The 19,653-nt window shown below is 34.1% G+C and overlaps 1 protein-coding gene across 1 annotated transcript in view; it reads left to right on the top strand.

Moving 5' to 3' along the window:
- LOC126750092 (mannose-binding protein C) overlaps positions 1-19,653 on the top strand; it is a 97,432-nt gene that overhangs the window by 37,078 nt on the left and 40,701 nt on the right. The window contains exon 3 of the mRNA XM_050459597.1: positions 18,326-18,429. Within this exon, the coding sequence (XP_050315554.1) occupies positions 18,326-18,429 (104 nt within the window). The remainder of the gene's footprint in view (positions 1-18,325; positions 18,430-19,653) is intronic.

Genomic DNA, 19,653 nt, shown 5'->3' with positions numbered 1-19,653 from the left:
ATATTTAATGAGACTATTTCCACGAGCACAATTACAAGAAGGGGAGGAAAATGACATGTTCAACTACAGACTTTGCCGTGCTAGGATGAATTACGTCCAAGTTTAGAATACTAAAAAAAGAAATCGCAACAAATGTCGAAAACGCTGTGCATATAGTTAAAGCAATAACTTTATTGCATAATATCATTAAAGACCTTGAAGGCATATCTGAAGTGGATTTGGTCAATTATAGAAGCGTTATGATCGATAGAAAAAATTGTATGAGACCCAGCAGAAGGCATAATGCATCATCAAGGGATGCCGTATTCGTCAGAATGAAATTTTGCAGATTTTTCACACTTCGCCCGTTAAATCATGAATAGCATTATTTTAGTTGGCCTTTCTTAACTTCTTTTCAATAAATAAATGTTTAGTTCAGTCTTATTGTTTTTATTTCTTTATGATTATCAATTAGTTTTATTTATAATTTTTCTTCAATTCAATTTACCTTTAAAAAAAAAATCAATTTCAATACTCCCTATTGAAAATAAAAATTTAATTTTAATTGCAGCTAGAGGAAAAAATTAACTTCTACAGGGTGGTCCAGTTTAAAGTGTTTAAAGGTCATTAATTTTAATATGTGACAGAGAATTGATATTAAACGTTTTCGAGAAAAAAATTAAATGAAATTATTTATTTTTAAATTCTTTATCACATATTAAAATTAATGACGTTTAAACTGGACAACCCTGTATGTATACACAAGATTTTGTTTTATTATGTAAAAACAAAAAATGGATTGTTTTTTAATCTTTTTTTTTTAATAATATAAATCTGAACATGCGAATATATTTCAAAATACTTACTTGTTTCCTGGAGATCTGCTGCAACCATTCTCGATCCACCAGCAGTTTGTTATGTTAATGTTTATGTTTCATGTCCCAAAGAACACGGGTATTTTTTACATTACTTATTAATAATTCGTAAAATGTCTCAGACATGATGAATACACAAAACCTGACCGGCAGAAACTGGGAGCGGCGACGTGGAAATATCAAATATTTTGACCGGCTGTGCTGCCTCAAAGCCGCTGGGACCGTGCGTACCGCGCGGTAGTTGCTACGTAGGATATTCCAATATGAACACATTATTTTAATATTACCGCGTCAACCGCGCCGGTCGCGGATTACCGCTCATGTAGGACGCCGCGTTAGCAACCAAGCAACAAAGATTAAAACTTTTAAGACCAAAAGGATAAAAAATAAAAAAGCCAACTCATTCAAGTGGGAAGAAATAAATTTGAATATTTAGGAAGAAAAAATTAAACAAATTGAAAAAGAGAAACGGACGTGTATTCACGAAATACTAAATGGCAACTTGGCACCCATTGATTTTTTTTTATTTGTCCTTGTGTCGAGCACATTATTTAGCCACAAGTTCCAAGTGGAAGAACGGTATTCGGACTCTCTATAATATAGATATCTGCTTAAATCAATTATTTTAATATCTGTGCTTATAATACTCATTTACTTTATTTATTTTTATATATCTACTACCTAATCACTCGCTTCTCGTCGGACTTCTTCTCGAGTTCAAGCAAGGCATTGGCCCGTATGAATAAAAGTGAAGCTTTTGCTTATAAGCAAAAGGTAGAAGCAAAAGGTAATGCTCTGAGCAAAAGGTAGAAGCATAAGGATTTACTTCTTTACATATAAATAACGATAACCTTTTACTCACGAGCAAATGCTTCATAATAATGAGCAAAAGGTGGCGAAAACCTCAGGTCGAGACTTGTTTAATTTCATGTGATTACATTTGGCTCAGACTAATAAGCTGGTTCCTTTGTGTCTGTGGTTTCATCTATATTTCTTGTTACTCAAGTAGTAAAAAAAAGCAAAATGACTTCTAGTGAAGAAGAAGTTGAACCACAGAGTAATATTAGTGAATTGAATTTTATCTCAAAGGAGAGCCTCATACCCTGAAATTTTGATGAAATCACAAATTCCAAGCGCAAAGAAAAAGAGAGACCTAGCTGTCGAAACAATTACAGCTAAATATGAAGCTTTTTTTGGAAAGAAAATCGAAATCACCAAGTTAATGAAGAAAGTTAATAACATGAAAACAAGACTAAAGAAAAAAACAGATATTGATAAGACCGGAAATCGAAAAATAAAGTTATTGGACTGGGAAAAATTGTTGTTCAAAGCAATGGAAGGTGATACAAATCCGACAGTTAGTAGAATTGCAGGTAAGAGTTTTAATTTTGTTGATTTTTTTTTCTTAAATGTGAAAAACTACTGTGTTTGCGTAATCGATTTTTGAGCTAAAGTCAGTTTATTGATCTTCTTTATGAAAACGAAGGACGGATTATTAAAACTGATATCATGCCATGTCAAAAGTCAATTGTAATTTGATTTCTAGCCACTAGTTTTCAAGACAACAATACTTCTCAATTTAATCTTCTGTGCTTGACTTTTTTTCTTTTGTGCCATTTCGACGTCTTTACAGGGGTTTTCACCTAAAACTCCGACCTCCGATTTTCCATAAATGAACAGAGATAATTTAGTTAGGTAAAAAGTAGTTGATAACATGATAACGGTCAAATACAATTTTTGCAAGGACAATTTATTAATCGATATCAGGGACCTTGTAATTACGAAATTTTATAAGTATTATGTACATCCAATTTATAGACGTTTTTGTCATTTACCCTAACTCGGTCCAACCTAACTCGTTCTAACCTAATTTTTCAACAATAAAACTTTTATCACCCTGCAAATAAAAATATTTTTATAGGGGCCAAATCTTGTGGCGTGTTACAAGAAAAAAGTAAAACTGCTGAAAATGAGAGTTCGTCATCATCAGTAACAGAAAGTAACAATCCTGGCAAGCAAAACTATGCATATTCCAGCGTTTCTGCCACACAATCCTCAAAAAGAAATGCATTAGCGATATACGAAACAGACGAAACAAGAAGTTTGACCACTTCAGAGCTGCAACGCTTGGTATTATTAGAACAACTGAAAACCACCAGGGTGCAGAGGGAATACTACAATGTGAAACTTCAAGAAATAATGGAAAAAAGTGGAAATACTAAAAAAATTACAGCTGTAGGTTCCTTGACATATCTGGACTTGTAAATACTTTTTTTTGGGCATAGTTTTTTTTCATTTTGTTTTGTACTATATTCGTTTTTGTTATTACTACATTAGAATTAATTAAAATATTAGAAACCATAATATAATGGTATTTTTTTGTCCAGTATTTTGTAAACAATAAATTTAAATTAAAAAATATATCTGAGTTTCTTTTCAAACAAATAATTTATTACATACATATTCCTTACTAACTGATGTGACAGAATGAAATGAAAATAGTAATTTCATCGAACCCTTTATCATACACTATCGGACAAAAGTAGAGAAACTTCTAAAAATTCTTTGATTTACGGAAACCATGTATTTAAATTAAATATTTACTACAAATATTGTAGTTCTCAACAACTGCGTTTTTTTACCGCATTTTACATGCCTCTTATCAGTTGTTTATTTACAATAAAAGAATTCAAATATTTTCGGATGGACATAAGTAGAGAAACCTAAATATCAATCGTCCAAATTTAGTATTTAGTTCGCTTTACGTGAATTCTGTTGATAGTTTTGCATAGTTTTTTTAATCAACATGCCTCGCGGAAGATAGTCTGAAGACCTTCGTAGAAAAATAGTTGATGCACACAAGAGTGGTATACGACAAGTGGACATTAGTAAAACGCTTAATTTGCATAAGTCCGTTGTTAGCAAGACAATTTCTAATTTTAAAACACGAAATTCAACAAAAAGCATTAAAAAAAGTGGCCGCCCAAGAAAAACAACCAAACACATGGAAATGATGATAAAAAGAATTGCCCAGTCTGATCCTCACAAATCAGCAAATAAAATTTTAAGTGAATTACCTGGTGTTAATGTTAGTTCTAAGACCATACAAAGACGACTGAGGGAAGGAGGATTATTTAGTAGAAGAGCCGCTAAAAAGCCGTTTATTAGCAAGAAGAATCAGAAGGCCCGACTCAACTTTGCACAAAAATATTTGCATTGGACAACCAACGACTGGAAAAAAGTTCTTTTTACTGATGAAAGTAAGTTCAATTTGTTTGGGTCCGATGGAATCTCATGGGTACATCGACCACAAGGCAAAAGATTCGATCCAAGATATACACAGCCTACGGTAAAGCATGGTGGTGGCTCCTGCATGGTATGGGGTTGCTTCTCTGGGTTCGGTACAGGACCATTACACATCATTGAGGGTATCATGGATCGATTTGTGTATTTAGACATCCTACAAAATGTAATGCTACCCTTTGCTGAGGATAATTTACCTTTGACTTGGATATTCCTACAAGATAACGACCCCAAACATAAATCAAAGGTTGTCAAAGATTGGTTTTTATCGGAAAATATTAGGGTTATGGACTTTCCTGCGCAAAGTCCCGATCTTAACCCGATTGAAAACCTCTGGGAGGAACTAGACCGGCGTGTAAGGCAACATCAGATCAGTAATAAAAATGATCTTATAAAAGTTTTACAAGATTCCTGGAATTCTATTGGAGAGGAAACCATTATGAAACTGTTGGAATCCATGCCAAATCGATGCCGCGAGGTGATTGCCAATAAGGGATACTCTACTTACTATTAATTTTTCTAAGATAGAAATAAGAAATAACTTGTACTTTTGGAATAAAATTTAGTTTCTCTACTTTTGTCTCATAAATATTTTGTTTAATTAAATTAAATCTTAGGATTTTCTTCTACAATTTATTTTACTTTATACAAATTAAGTCTTAACAATTATTGTTGATTTTCATTATGTGTAGAACTGCATTAGTTTTGAAGTATTCAAATAAAACGCAAATTTAAAAAGTTTCTCTACTTTTGTCCGATAGTGTATTTACTAACAATAAAACAAATAAGCGCTTCTTTTCAAACGGAATCATTTAGGTAATTTGTAACATGTTTTTTACTAAACTGTGTGACACAAAGATGAGTGTTTCTTTCTAAATGGAAATAATATAAGCTATTACATAATTAATACTAACCTAGGTGACACATGGATCAATTTATTAGATATTCATATCGTAGATTATATCAGCTAAATTTTGTCTCACTTCCTGTCCTCGAATACGAACATGGTCGTCTTCTAAGTCAACAAAATCGTTTTCATTATTATCAATAAAGAGTTCATTTTCTTGAAAATCTTCATCTCCCAATGTTTTTGCAATGTTATGTAAAATAAAACATGATATAATAATATTTGAAATATTTTCACTTTTAACACGACAAACATACTTCAAGATTGGAAATCGACGTTTAATTTGCCCAAAGCAGCGCTCGATAATTACTCTTTCTTGTTTCAAAAGATTATTGTAACTCCTTTTAGTTGGATTATCGGGATCGCGAAATGGAATCATGAGCCATGGCTCGATTCCATAACCTTCGTCTCCAAGAAGTACGCTGTTCCTTGTTCTTGCCATAATTTGCCGAACTTCCGAATTTTTCCAAATTCTGCTATCGTGGACCGATCCTGGCCAACTTACATCAACACTAGTGAACATACATTTGGCGTCACAAGTTGCTTGCACGTTAAGCGTTGCTTTTCCTTTCCGGTTGATATACTCATCACCATGAAAACTGGGTTTTTCTATACCGATATGCGTACAGTCTATGGCACCAATTGCAGTTGGGAAACGATATTTATTTTGCCATAAGTCCTTTGCTTCCATTATAGCATTATGAGAAGTAGGAAATTTTATCCACTGATTAGCTTGCACAACAATTCTATTAACGACGGTATTCACTGTTCGTGATACTGTTGACTGCTCTACACCAAGCTCCTCGCCTATACCTTTTTGGAATCCAGGATAAGCCAGATACCTTAAACATATTTTCATCTTCTGTAAAGAAGAAAGAGCACCACCTCGCGTTTCTGTAGAAGGGCCCAGAAAATTATTAGCTAACCATTCCACATTACGATTTTCAAATCGAAATAGACTTTTGAAATCGCTATTTTGTGGAAACGACCGAGGTTTATAATATTTCACCTTTCGCAAATTCACTACTTCGGCCATTGTGAATATTTTAGGCACTACGAACAATTTATTTAACCGATCCGTTATCTATTCTCAGCAGGTGAGTCTAAGTCTGACTAGATGCAACTATTTTGAAGGATATGCTCACGACTGGAAGTAAAAACTCACTTTTATTCATACCATTTACTTTCGATGTAAGCAAATCCTCCTTTTGATAAGCATTTGCTCCGTACTTGTTAGAAAAAGGTTTTACTTTGATTATTATTCATATGGAGGGAAGGATTTGCTCTATATTTTGCAAGTATAAGGTTATGCTTCTTTTTATTCATTCGGGCCATTGTTTTAATTTAAGACAATACAGGGTGACTCGGATAGGTAGGGAAATAACACTAGGAAAAACATAGAGAGTGTCTTTAACTAGCTTATATTTTACATCCTACGTCTAATTTTATCTATCTTATCCTAAATTAACATAGTATACTATTATAATTTTACTATTCATTATTGCAGGTCTAGTTTTTATGTGAATTATATTCTTTTTTTACATAGCTATAAAAAATTAACCAAAATTGCTTCTAGTTTTTTATTTGTGGTAACTTCTACCATAAGGGTTGCGTGGCACATTGGAAGTAAGAATACTTTTCCAAGTTCCATGTTTCAAAATTGAATGGCCTGAGAATTGTTTTTACAAGAAAAAAGTCTGATGATGATTGATTTAGATCATCAATTGACTGATTATCACAATCGCAAATTTCTGTGTCTTTCATGTTTATTTTATATTGGTATTTATTGAAATTACCTTATCCTACCAAAAACCTAAAATAGCATATTGACAAGTATCTTGGAAAATTATGGCTAAGGACTAAAGTGTTTTTGTCCAGCCTTTTTTTAATTAAGTATAGGTATTTTTTGTGTTTAATACATATGCCAAAAATGTGTTTGTCCAACATTCAAAGGCTTTTAAGTAGATAAAAGGAAATAAGTCTCTGTAGTGTACTTTAAGTATAAAGTTGTTGCAAGAAATGGCTTTCTTTGCTTTCTTGATTGAAGCAATCGATTTATTCAAAATGTTTTTTAGCGATGACCTTAAAGATATTATTTGTATTGAGACGAAGTGGTTAAAATGGCATAATTTCTTCTAAAGATATATATAAATATTTGGCCATTGTCCTTTTATCTGGATATAGTCCAGTCCCGTTTAGGTCACGCGGGAAACGCGGGCTGATACTCGCAAGGCTCTATCCAGAAATAAATTTAAGAGTATCCACAGATTTTTTCACTTCCAAAGTGACAACAACTCCCAAATTGACCAAAGTGACAAGATCTATAAAATCAGACCGTTAGTAAACCACATCAATAAAATTTCACAGGAATGCTTAAGTCCACTTGGGAAATATTTTTCGATAGATGAGGCAATGAAACCCTATTATGGACATAACATGAAACAATTCATTAGAGGGAAACCAATACGCTTCGAATTCAAATGCTGGTGTTTGTGTACCTCTGACGATTACCTTATAAAATTTGATGCTTATGCTGGTGCTAGAGATAAAATTGAGGGTAAAATTTTGGATTCCAGCATGACTGAAAAAATGTGTATTAATTTTTTACTCCTAAATAGTTTTATATTCTTCGATAACTATTTTACTTCCATTTTGCTGGTAAAGATGCTGTCGGAAAATAATTTCTTTTGTGTTGTCACAATTAGATCTGATCACATAGAAAAAGCTCCTCAATGATATGAAGAAAGAAAACCGAGGAAGTTACTACTCTAGCTATTCTAGCTTCTAGTTCAACTTTAACTCGTTGGCATGATAATAGCCAGGTTACGATCATATCAAATATAATGGAAGAAGAAACAAAAAGTCCAGGTCGATCAACCATCAATAATAAATATGTACAATAAAGGAATGGGTGAAGTAGATCGATTTGATCATATGAGAGGCTTATATAAAAGCCGGATAAGATCAAAGAAATAGTACTGGCCGCTGTTTCGCTTATGTTTGGATGGGGCTGTCGTCAATATGTGGTATTTATACTGCCGAGCCCTTCAAACAAAAAATGAATACATTTCTCTGTTGGAATTTCGAAGAAGAATTGTTTTGGCAATTCTATCTTCATCTCCTTCCAATTCAAACAATGGCCCTAAACCAAAATACGTAACAAACATATAAGCAGAGATTCCTTTCGATGGAAAAGAACACTGGATAGACAAACAAAAAAACATAATGGCGTTGCGGAAAATGTGGCAAGAAAAAGTGTACAAAATGTTCATGTCTAAAATGTAACGTTGGACTTCATCCAGATCTATGTTTTCGTCAATACCACCAAAAATATTTTTTTTGTCATAAATAACCTAGTTATTTGCTTTGTTCTTCTTTTAACTTTTGAAACTAAATAAATGTTTGTATTTTTCACACATCAAAAAAATAACACTCAAAACACTTTTTTTTTTAATTTAATAATTTTCCATAAAATCATACGTTTATACCATCAACATTGAAAAAAATTAGACAAAAAAAATGGGCATTAAAGGGTTAAGACATAAAACTTAAAGATTCTCAAAGATAGCCCTTAACTTTCCACGTCCACACTTAACATTCCCATCGGTTATCGTTGCCTTTGTCAATCATTTTTAATGGGTGACAGAAACCAGATAAAATATAATAAGTAAAATAAACTCACGTCTTACAATCATTATCAACATTTACGTTGATCATTAATTTTTAAATATCCTGGAGCTCTTGTATAATTCTGTGGATAGCATCAGTCACCAACAACATGTCATCTGCAAACTCCAGCTTTGACCCACCAGTTGTTCCTACTAACCTCCTTCTTCAATATTTTTTGAGGGTCGTGAAAGCTGCCGAAGGCTATTTGAAGGGTAGTCTATTGCCCTTTCACCTGTTCCCACAGACAAGTGAAACCCAAAAACGAAACATTAGAACGAATAATCGGATAAAAACAGTCCCCGGACATAAATAAGACGAAATACCTGGTGGTACGATAATAGTAATCCGCATCGGGCAGTACAAAAACGACTTTCTCCGCTGCCGCATCAGGTACCCGGCCACAAGGTCGTTTGTTGGTTCCACGGGCGGTGGTACCCGCCGTCGTACCACAAGAAGTGCTACCGCCGTTGGATGTCGGGTGCGTTTAACGCGGTAATTTTTTGATCGGTTTCCCTTTCGTTAATTCGCTTTTCTTACGAGGGTGTGCAATGGTTTTTCGGGGTTCCAGTTTCGTGGTCGTGGCGACGTCAGTGTTATGCCTCGGGGTGGTATGTACCCCCGGTCCGGGGCCAGCTATTAGGACCGCGGGACAGTTTACTGGAAAGTCGTCGGGTAATTAGTTATTATTGGTTTAGATTAGATTAGATTAGATAATTCTTTATTTCAAATAAAGTAAACTACATTTGTACAGACTTAACAACTAAATGAAATAGTGTCAGATAATTTATATTTAACTTAAAATTACACTGAAAAATTTATTTATACTATAGGGTTCTAAATTCCTCAATAACGTATTTATTTATTTTTTAACCTGTATTTTTATTGATCATTTTAGGACGCATATATGATGGATGTTAATGTTAACCTACACAGAAAAAAACATATTTTCAAATAGACATTTTTATTTATATTTATTCATATTAAAATTACCGATATTTATTTTTTTTCCTCCTTTAAAGGAATATTTCAAAATGATTAATACAATTACATAAATCATATCCTCAGTATATATTTTTATTTTAAATATACGCTATAAAACTATGACTCGCGTTATTTTGGTTTGAACTTCTTTGTTCTTCAGTTTAAAAAACATTTTTTTTTACTTTGAATTTAATCTACTCAAAATAAAAACTGGTAATTTACTATTAAAATTACATATCTTATAAAGAACGCATACTGTGTGTTTAATTTGAAATATTTGCGTTGCTCAATTTGAGAATATATTGCCAATATAATCTAAATATAAAATGTTTTAAATTCGGAAATACTCATTGCTACAAAGTCCATCTACAGTCAGGCGAAACGTGTTGCAAAAATTAAGCACCATTTTGCCATTTATTCCCGTTGCACGATTTTTTGATTGTGTGTGGATGTGTCTGGTCAGTGTTTATACAATTCCAAGAAGATCATACATCGTTATAATGAGAATTTAGGATATTTTGAATTTTATAGAGCGTTTTTGCTGCTGACTGCTTTATTTTCAAAAGTATATGTGCCGAAAGTCTTTTTAGTACATAAAAACGATTTCGACTTATTCCCTTTTAGTACTTGGTAAATTAAAATATGCATTGTAAAGTGTTCAAAATGAAATGCCCTGAGGATCACCCTGTATGGTTATAAGCTATAAAAATGTAATAAAGCTTATAGGTTTTTAGGTTTAAGAGACATGTTTCCACGATTTTCTTTAGAATAATTAATTTTTTTCCACCTTCAATTGTCAATGAACCACAATATAAGTTTCTTTTATATAAAAAAAAAACACTTAAAATTACAAAACAAAGCGGTAAATCATCGCGAAATATCATGGTACAAGGTGAAAATGATGCAAGTCCGAAACACGAATATCGCGTTATCTTATCTCGATTTCATTGTTGTTGTTTTTTTTTATTCTTCTGTAATTCTTACGGTTACGCCCTAATTTCCGCAAGTGAACTTTACACGCTGTTGTTTCGCTTTAGAAAACCGGAATCGGTTGGGACACAACCACCATATTAATATATTCATAAAAAACAATTTTGTCCTTATTATTGTTTGTTTTTTATAATAGCCTTAGTTATAAGGTTACTACACAATTGAAAATATTACCGCCTATGTTAGCCTAAAATAATTTCACTTGAGCAATCCCTATACAAATATTCAATAATGGCTATTAATAGTATGTATTACAGTGAATATTGATGCCAGATCATATTGTAAACGCCTTTTACACTTTCTATATCGACGTAAAAGTGGTCTTGAATTACATATTTGTCACACATATGTTATTATACAGGGTGCTATCAATTAGTAGGCCAATGTACTTGTCTTTTGTTTCATCTTTTAATATAGTAAAGTTAAAAGAATATTTTACCTAAAAAAACATATAGATTGAGCACAATAGGGGATGCTCAATTTTTTTACTAGTCTTAACATTTTTTTTAGGTAAAACGCATCTCAAATTTCGAGCAAGTGTATCCAAAATACTGGCAATTTAAGTAAAAAAAAACTTTATACCTAATGCATTGGTAAAGGATTAACCTACAGACGATGTGTGTATAATTTATATTCAATTGCACAAAAATAATTTCTATAAGTAAATGCGAGTCGTGTACAATTATGTTATGCATGGCAATAATATAAATTAAAATTATTCGTCCCTCAATTAAAATATTTTAGTTTAAGTAATAAATAGTGTAAAGTATTATTGTTAGGATGCCTAACAATGAGTTTTTATTAATAAAAATTTTTGTCAATAGTCAGGAAATGGTGGAGGGGGTGGTTCATATATGTACCAAGAGGTATGATCGAAAATTTCATAAAAACAGAAAAAAAAAACTATACCAACATTTATTTTAAAAAATAAATATAAAAACGGCTTTGCAAAGTAGAAAATGAACCTAATTAACTATTTGGTATGATATAACATAAAACAGAACTTGCACAATGGAATATTGCACTCTCGGCAAAGAGTTTTTTTTCTTGTTTGTTTTTTCTCTTCAGAACATCTAGTGCATCTTCTTCTGGTTGATCCCTCTACAGGCAGATGTAATGCTGAAGATCCATATAATTTTCTTTTTCTTGAAGGAGCGCCTTGTTTCGGTAATGGTAAGCTTGTATATCGTATACCTTCTGCTACTAATTCTTTTGCAAGCGTGGTAAGGAAGGAAAGAAAAGAAATGCTCTCATTTTTACGTCTCAGTTGATTATATATTATCCACGAATTTACTGCATACATATTGAGGAATGTGTAAAACACCTTTTTCCACCACTTTGCTGATTTTCAATCATGATCATAATATAGCCCAATAAATTGATCAGCCCGATCAACCCCTTGCATTTTTTTTCTGTAAAAAGAAATGGCCTCTAGACATTCCATATTTTGTTGTTCACCGGTTTTGCTTTTTTTGATAATTGTTGTCAAATTGGGCTTATGACAGTTACTCATTAGCAAAACTTCCTTTGTGTCCTGCCACTTTACACAAACTAATCCAGAAGAAGTGCATCTAAATTGAGATTCCCCTTTTTGGAGTTTGTCTCCCATAGTTGGTACATTCTTGCGATTGGACATGCAAGTTCCCAAGGCTGCATATTCTAGTGAAAGTAATAAATTCACACTTGTAAAAAATCGATTAAAACACAACACAACATCATTTTCTTTAACTGTAGACGCAAGAGCTGTTACGACTCGCTCTCCTAAAGTAAGGGATTGATTTTTAGCGGGAATTGAGTCCTCTTTTCCAGAATATACATTGACATCATACGTATAGCCGGAATCTGCATCGCAGCGAAGCCATAGTTTTATGCCCTTCTTGGTTGGTTTGAGGGGCATATATTGTTTCAAAGAAGATCGACCCTTGAATTTGGTCATAGATTCGTAGATACTTTGATACTGGCTATCCTGGCGACATTTTGGAAATGTGTATTTGAAACAAGATAACAAATCTACAATATAATATGTTTTTGAAGCATTTGGGGGCTTTTGAGGAGAAGCAAAGTAAATTTTTGAACACAAAATCATGTAACGATCTCTTGCAAAAGTTTTATGAGTTGCGCTATTTCCCATTGACTCCTTCTTGCTCCAATAATTTTTTAGGCTTGAAAGGCGATTGTAGCACATAATGAACATGCAGCCAAATAATTTCTGTATCTCTCCTTTGTCAGTTATTTTCTCATTCCTTTTTTTTAATTGGTTTAGGATTTTCAGATGTTTATTTGTACAATTTGCAATGTGCAAATAAAGAGAATAAGAAAATACTTTGCATAGGTGTCAACTGCTTGGTGATATCTGGAGCCAGCATACACTCTCTTTCAGGAGGAAGGATTTTAGCAGGCTCAAATTTTTCGTCAGGAATGACCCAGTCAAGAACTAGGTTTCTATCAACAATTACCTGTGGTGGTTGCGCAGAGTATATGTCTGAGTTTCGATGCACAGTGGTTTGCATTGTTTCCGATAGACGACGAAGACATATCGGACGTATCACTGCCAACTTCTTTATCGGAATCTGGTTCATAATTATCACTGGAGCCAGCAAAAAAGGGTTCCGAATCTGAGGACTCTTCAATAAGCTTTTCCAGCTCTTTTCGTGAAAGCGGACGGCGGCGATCCATAATAAAGCTGAAATCAAATAAACGTAATTACAGACCTATTGTGTACCATCATAAATACTTGCTGGTACATATATGTACCACACGAAAATACCCAAAAATACAAAAATAAAACATAGTTTGGCCTACCTTTGTAACAGCACTGCACTTGCAATTGAGTAATAAATAAAACTTAATAAAAAACTGCATAAATAAGCATTTTGAGTGTCCTAAATAACTAATTTTATGGCAGAAATACTGCCGCTACTAAATACACGTGCTAACTAAATCAACAGAACCACACATTTACCACAATGCATATTGTAGGTACACTGCGGAAGCCTGATACACCGGTCCGGTACGCATTTATACCAAATAAAACGCTTTATTTTACAAATAGGAAGTTTTAAATTTGCATGTACCGTTCGGGACGAAAGTGTTAAAATATCTCGAATTGTTGACACCCTGCATACTAAAAGAAAATCATCAAAATAAAAAGAAAACAGTATGAATCTATGCATTGGTAAAGAATTAACCTACAGACGATGTATATATAATTTATATTCAATTGCACAAAAATAATTCCTATAAATAAATGCGAGTCGTGTTCAATTATGTTATGCATGACAATAATATAAATTAAAATTATTTAAAATATCTCAAGAGTTGAGGCAAGATAGTTAAAGAAACTATGATTTTACCTAAAAAAAAGGAAATTTGAGTCTATTGAACGTCTGTATTAGAAAAAAAAGGGGGCATTTTTCCTACTTACTTTCAATGCTTTTTTAAATAAATATAATTAAAATATATGCAACTGCAAGTAAAATTTAAAGCATCAGGTATTTAAAAAAATACTGAATTGAATTGAATTGTCGAAACAGTGGGCTGCCAAGGCAGTTGTGCATATAGGTCTCTTGATGGACCTGTCATGCCCCACCGGGGGTTACCAGAGCCCAACGGCTTTAGAGAAACCGATAAGGCTCTCTGGTCTGAAGGACTTAAAATCACTCGGTACACTGAAAGTGTTACCCAAGTATTTGAACCTGGCGCGCGTGAGTGCTGGGCACTCCCCGACTACATGGTCAAGTGCGTTGTGCTTTTGACGTAAAGCAAATGTACTAGAATTGTTCCCAAAAATGTATTAGATTGTACTAGATTAAAAAGTTTGTCAGTTTTAAGGATTGATTTTTTGAATAGAAGGTTCTCTGATACTGGGTCATCAAACTTGAATCTTTTTTTAATTTCAAAACATAGCTCCACCTAAAAACTTACTTAAGATGTTTTAAATTGGATCAGTTCAATATCAGGGGTGTGGTTTTCTAGTGAAATACTATACCTACTACATGGATTGCATCCAGCGGCAAATAATTTTCTGGATAAAAAGAAACTTGATTTAACGGCCTTTCTTTAATATAGGTATGATTCATAAAGTTCCAAAGAATAGTTTCTTACAAAGTTGTAATCTTATTTAGCAAAACAAGCATTTTAAAACCTTCAGATTGATATTCTAGGTTCGTTTTATTAACAATATCTAAAATATTTGATAAAAAGAGAAATACAGATTAAAAGTGTGATTGTTTCAAGCTATTAATATATTTTTGGCCTTTTTAATATTTTCTACCAATGCCTCATTAATAAAAAATAACTGTAAAGCTGCCCATTGTTCCAGGATCCTGTCCACTACCAACTGAAGACGTGCCATTCTCAATTTTAATTCTTACCGAGTAATTCCACCCGAAATTGCTTTTAAGCATATTTTACAGAAAGCTTCATCTTTTTATTTGGGTTTCTAGTTAACCAAATAGAAAACTTTTCGTTTTTAACCCAGGAGTCCATCAGATATCCATTTTTTTATAGCTGGTCTCGTACTTTTAACACGCGGTCGTAGTGTTACACAAACATACAGAGAAACACAAACAAATAGTCTCTTATGAACTGTATGAATGCTGAATGCAGCGTCACAACTACTGTTGTAAACAAAAGAAATTATTACAAGAAACAGGAACTCGATACCTCGGTGATTCCCCGCGTAATTCCACGTTAATTTATCGAATATAGAGTTCTCGCACTACTCTGAGGGCCCATAAATCAACATTTTTAAGTCGTATTTATTAAATATTAGTTTACTAGCTTATTGGAATTGTTGTGTTCTTGGGTTGTATTGATTAAACCAATGCTTGTGAATATGTAATAGATTATTCGGATTTTAGCTATTGTAGTAATAGCGTAATAGCCAATGTCCAATTGTAATAGATCTAGTACAGTTATAATAAGTTGCAAGTTGCAAGCACAACGCTGTGGTCAACGGTTTTATCCTCCTCAAAGCACCATCGGCATTCCGGGTTGTCCCCAATACCGATAGTATGGAGATGGCTTCTTAAATGCCAGTGACCGGTTAAAAGACCTGTCAATAGCCGAATTTCGCGTCTTTTTAGGCGTAGTAGATTTTTGGTGAGACAGGCAGAGGGCCTACATATGTGCGCTTTGGCCTGTCTCATACCAGGGGACCCAGTCCATCTTCGATGGGTCCACTTGTCCAGCAGACTCTTCATTGACGAGACCGCAACGCATTTGGCGATACCAACTATGGGTTCCGGCCCCATCGGCACATTCGCGGATCCCAGTCTGGCAAGAGAGTCCGCTTCCTCATTACCTGCATGGCCTGCGTGGCCAGGTATCTAGACGAGCTGGACCCTGCAGCCAACCTGCACCAGTTTTTTTTCAGGACTTTTATGCACTCTAGTACAAGCTTGGAGCTTACCTTTGCGGCCGTGATAGCCTTAATCGGGCTCTGCTGTCCGAGCATATTGATACGACTGTATTGCGGTGTCCGCAGCTTAGGAATTTCTGTCCGCATTTTAATACAGCGAATACTTCGGCCTGGAAGACAGTGGCGTGTTCCCCCAGCGAGTATGCCTTACTGGTATGTGGGATCCCACCAGAAAGCCCTGATCCAGCTCTGTTGTTCATTCTGGAGCCATCTATGTACCAGATGGTCCCGCGATTTAGCAATGCAGGTCTATTGGAATGCTGCCACTCCTCTCTACCTGCAATGTGCGTCACGAATCCCTCGCAGTCCACAGTCACTGGAGCCATGCAGTCACTGCCCATCAGAAGGAGAGGACATTCCTGTATGGCCCGTGACCAAATTGCATGATCGTACCAGGAGAGTTTGGGATCTAACTTGATTCTCAGAAATCGAACTGTCCTGGAGTAATGCAGCTGCACGACACCTAGAGATATAACAGGAGTCGTGCCAAAGTTACATCTCCTCGTGAATAATAGAAGCTCTGCTTTTTTGGGGTTAATCCTGAGACCCCCCGAGAGGCACCATATATCCGCCATACGCAGGGCTCTCATCATAGGGCCCCGCATTGAGACGGCGTCTTTTCCTGGGCAAAGGATTACCAGATCGTCAGCGTAGGCCTGTGTGTATAGGCCAGCATTGTTTAAAAGATTTATCAGGCTGTCGACCACAAGGCACCACAAGGTAGAGGACAATACTTCTCCCTGCGGGCAGCCCCTAGCCGCCAACGTTTCGACAATCTCGTTGTTAAGCTGGGCAGATACATGACGTTTCGAGAGCATGGCCTCTATCAAGCTAACCAAACAGGGTTCTGAGCCGCGGCTCTCGAGTGCTTGGCAGATTAATGCGAAAGGGGTGTTATCGAATGCCCCTTCAATGTCTAGAAACGCCACTACTCAGAGCACCCTCCACCTTCCTCACAAGGTGGGGTAGGTCCAGGTCCGTGGATTTGCCCGCCTGATAGGCGTATTGGTGCACATGCAGTGGTTTGTTGACCAGGATGCTTTCTTTAAGGTACCGATCAATCAGCCTCTTCATCGCCTTCAGCATAAAGCTGGTAAGGCTAATAGGTCGGTACGATTTAGGATATGTAAAATCGCTTTTTCCGGGTTTCGGAATGAAGACGACTTTCACTTGACGCCATAACTTTGGAACGTAGCCCTGAGCAAGGGACGTCCTGAATAGTCTGACTATGTGTGGGGTTAGTACTTCTAACCCGTTTTGCAAAAGGCCTGGATATAATAAAAATATTGAAAATATGACCAAAAAAATATTTTTTTAGTGTTGAAATAACCTTTGGAAATTGGACTTTTAAAATCGAATGAGACCGGTCCTCCCATTGATGAGCTGTTAGAGAAATAACAGGATGTTTAATATATCTTATGTTGGTTACAAGACCTGATCCAAAGGTATCTAATTGAACTAATTTATAACAGATTACAAAGCACACCAACAGAATATTTTTGGAAATATCTCAAACATATTTGAAGGTATCTTAAAGGAACCAAGGATTTAGAACTTAATTTTTTGGTAAACTGTCTTGATTAAGTTGAATATGATGATTCAGATTAGGTACGTAACGAATCTGACAAGAAATCAATTAGTGGATAATTAATAAAAATATTTAGTGGTACAGTTTGCTGGTCTATTAAAGAACAAGCAACTGCAGCAACTTTTTGTACTGCAAAATATGCTGCATTACCTGAGACTGCAAAAGAAGGGATTTTGTTATCAAGTTGGTTAAGTGGTTTTACAAAATCTAACTTTACTATTTTTGGATACTGTATAAAGTTTGTGAATGTACAGTTTTGTTACTGGTGGTCTGTATGTCTTTTTGGTTCTAATAAAAATACGTAAGATGTAATCCTATGAAATAAGTATTTTTTCCTGAGTTAATAATTTTCTCCATTAGTGGCTTTTTCAAGCAGAGGCACACCTACATAACTCATTCTTTACTAACTTTGCCACCTTGTATAATAAAATAAAATCGTTAAAATTAAATAACAGTATCCTATATGTAAATCTATATTTAAGCTACAGACATCTTGTATAATATCCAGTTATACTAATTCACATAAATAAATACCATACTCATAAAAAGCCATACCCAATTAAGTTATGCACTATAAAGTTCATAAAGAGTTATTATCTTCTTGATTCCAGATTGTCCGAACTGCATTGAAGACAGCTTACCTGCCATGAACAGGTGGACAATGCCTTTGTTAAAATTAGGCGAAAAACGGTATTATTTAGGAATTTTTTTTAAGGTGAGTAAATGCCATTTTGTCACTCAGTTTACATTAGATATTTATCATACTAGAGAGATCATAGCATCGTTATTACAAATCTAATAATTTCTAGCATTTCCTGTTTTACTCGAAGTAGATGCCAACCTGTTTATCTTGAATTTAACACACTTTCCACTTTATTTTTCAAAATTACTCTACTTTCAACTGTTTTTTACTCTTTCGATATGGTTGACTTAAAGTATAGTGTTCCACGTATTAAAATATTAAGAGTAGTCAAGTTTTAAATTTAAGGTTAAAAGACATTTGCTTATAGACCAATGGTAAATATACTGTAGATTTTAAAAACTCTATAAAAATATACAGGGTGGTTCATTTGATTTCAGGACGTTGCCGTATACTTTCAGTGTATTTCAAAAATTATTTTTTTTATTAAGGCCATCATGAATACCAACTATTTGATCGACTATAGAGGGCATATTTAATTTTCTTGTCACTAGATGTCTAATTACTTATTTTTAATAAAACACCCTGCATATTTTCATATTTTCTAATCATCTTGACATATTTTAAAATAGGTTCTTTCGATGTAAAAAAGGTGATTTTTTGAATGTGAATAACTCAAAAACTGTTGGCTCTAGAATGAAGATGCAATTCGTAAATTATGTCAAAAATCTATACTTAGATGAGCTACTATAGATTTTTAAAAATATACAGGATATTCTAAATAAAATATGGAACTGTTATAATATACTGTGAAAATAAAAATTTTATACAAGCAGTAATTGAAAATGATTTTTTTGTGATTTCTATGCTTTTGAGGTAATTTCTTATACCTTCCAGGTAGCTGGAATAATTTTTCTAATATTCCCAGTTTTTTAGGGAATTTTTGTTAGACAGAATGTGAAAATTAAATGTTTTTACAGTTCCAACAATTTTGGTTTGCAATTAATTAAAAATAACACATCCTAGGCCTAAATATCGGAAATTATTATTCCAAAAAATTACTATTGTTCTATAAAATATCACTTTCGATGTCTGAATATTCTTCCAGGCAGCTTAATGCATTAAACCGTCTAACAAAGATAAAAATGAATATAAATGCACAACTTAATTGCCTATAAATATTAATAAATTTCTTTCGGGTATTAGGGTGTATTTAACCATATTACTGAAGGAAAAAAGCGTAAGACACTCCAATTAGTCCAATTAGAATATAGAATACTCCTGGAAGGATATATTTTT

The sequence above is a fragment of the Anthonomus grandis genome, chromosome 2 (assembly GCF_022605725.1).
Source record: "Anthonomus grandis grandis chromosome 2, icAntGran1.3, whole genome shotgun sequence".
Lineage (NCBI taxonomy): Eukaryota > Metazoa > Arthropoda > Insecta > Coleoptera > Curculionidae > Anthonomus > Anthonomus grandis.
Note: the sequence above shows the minus strand (reverse complement) of the source record. Positions and strands in the feature narration are given on the sequence as shown.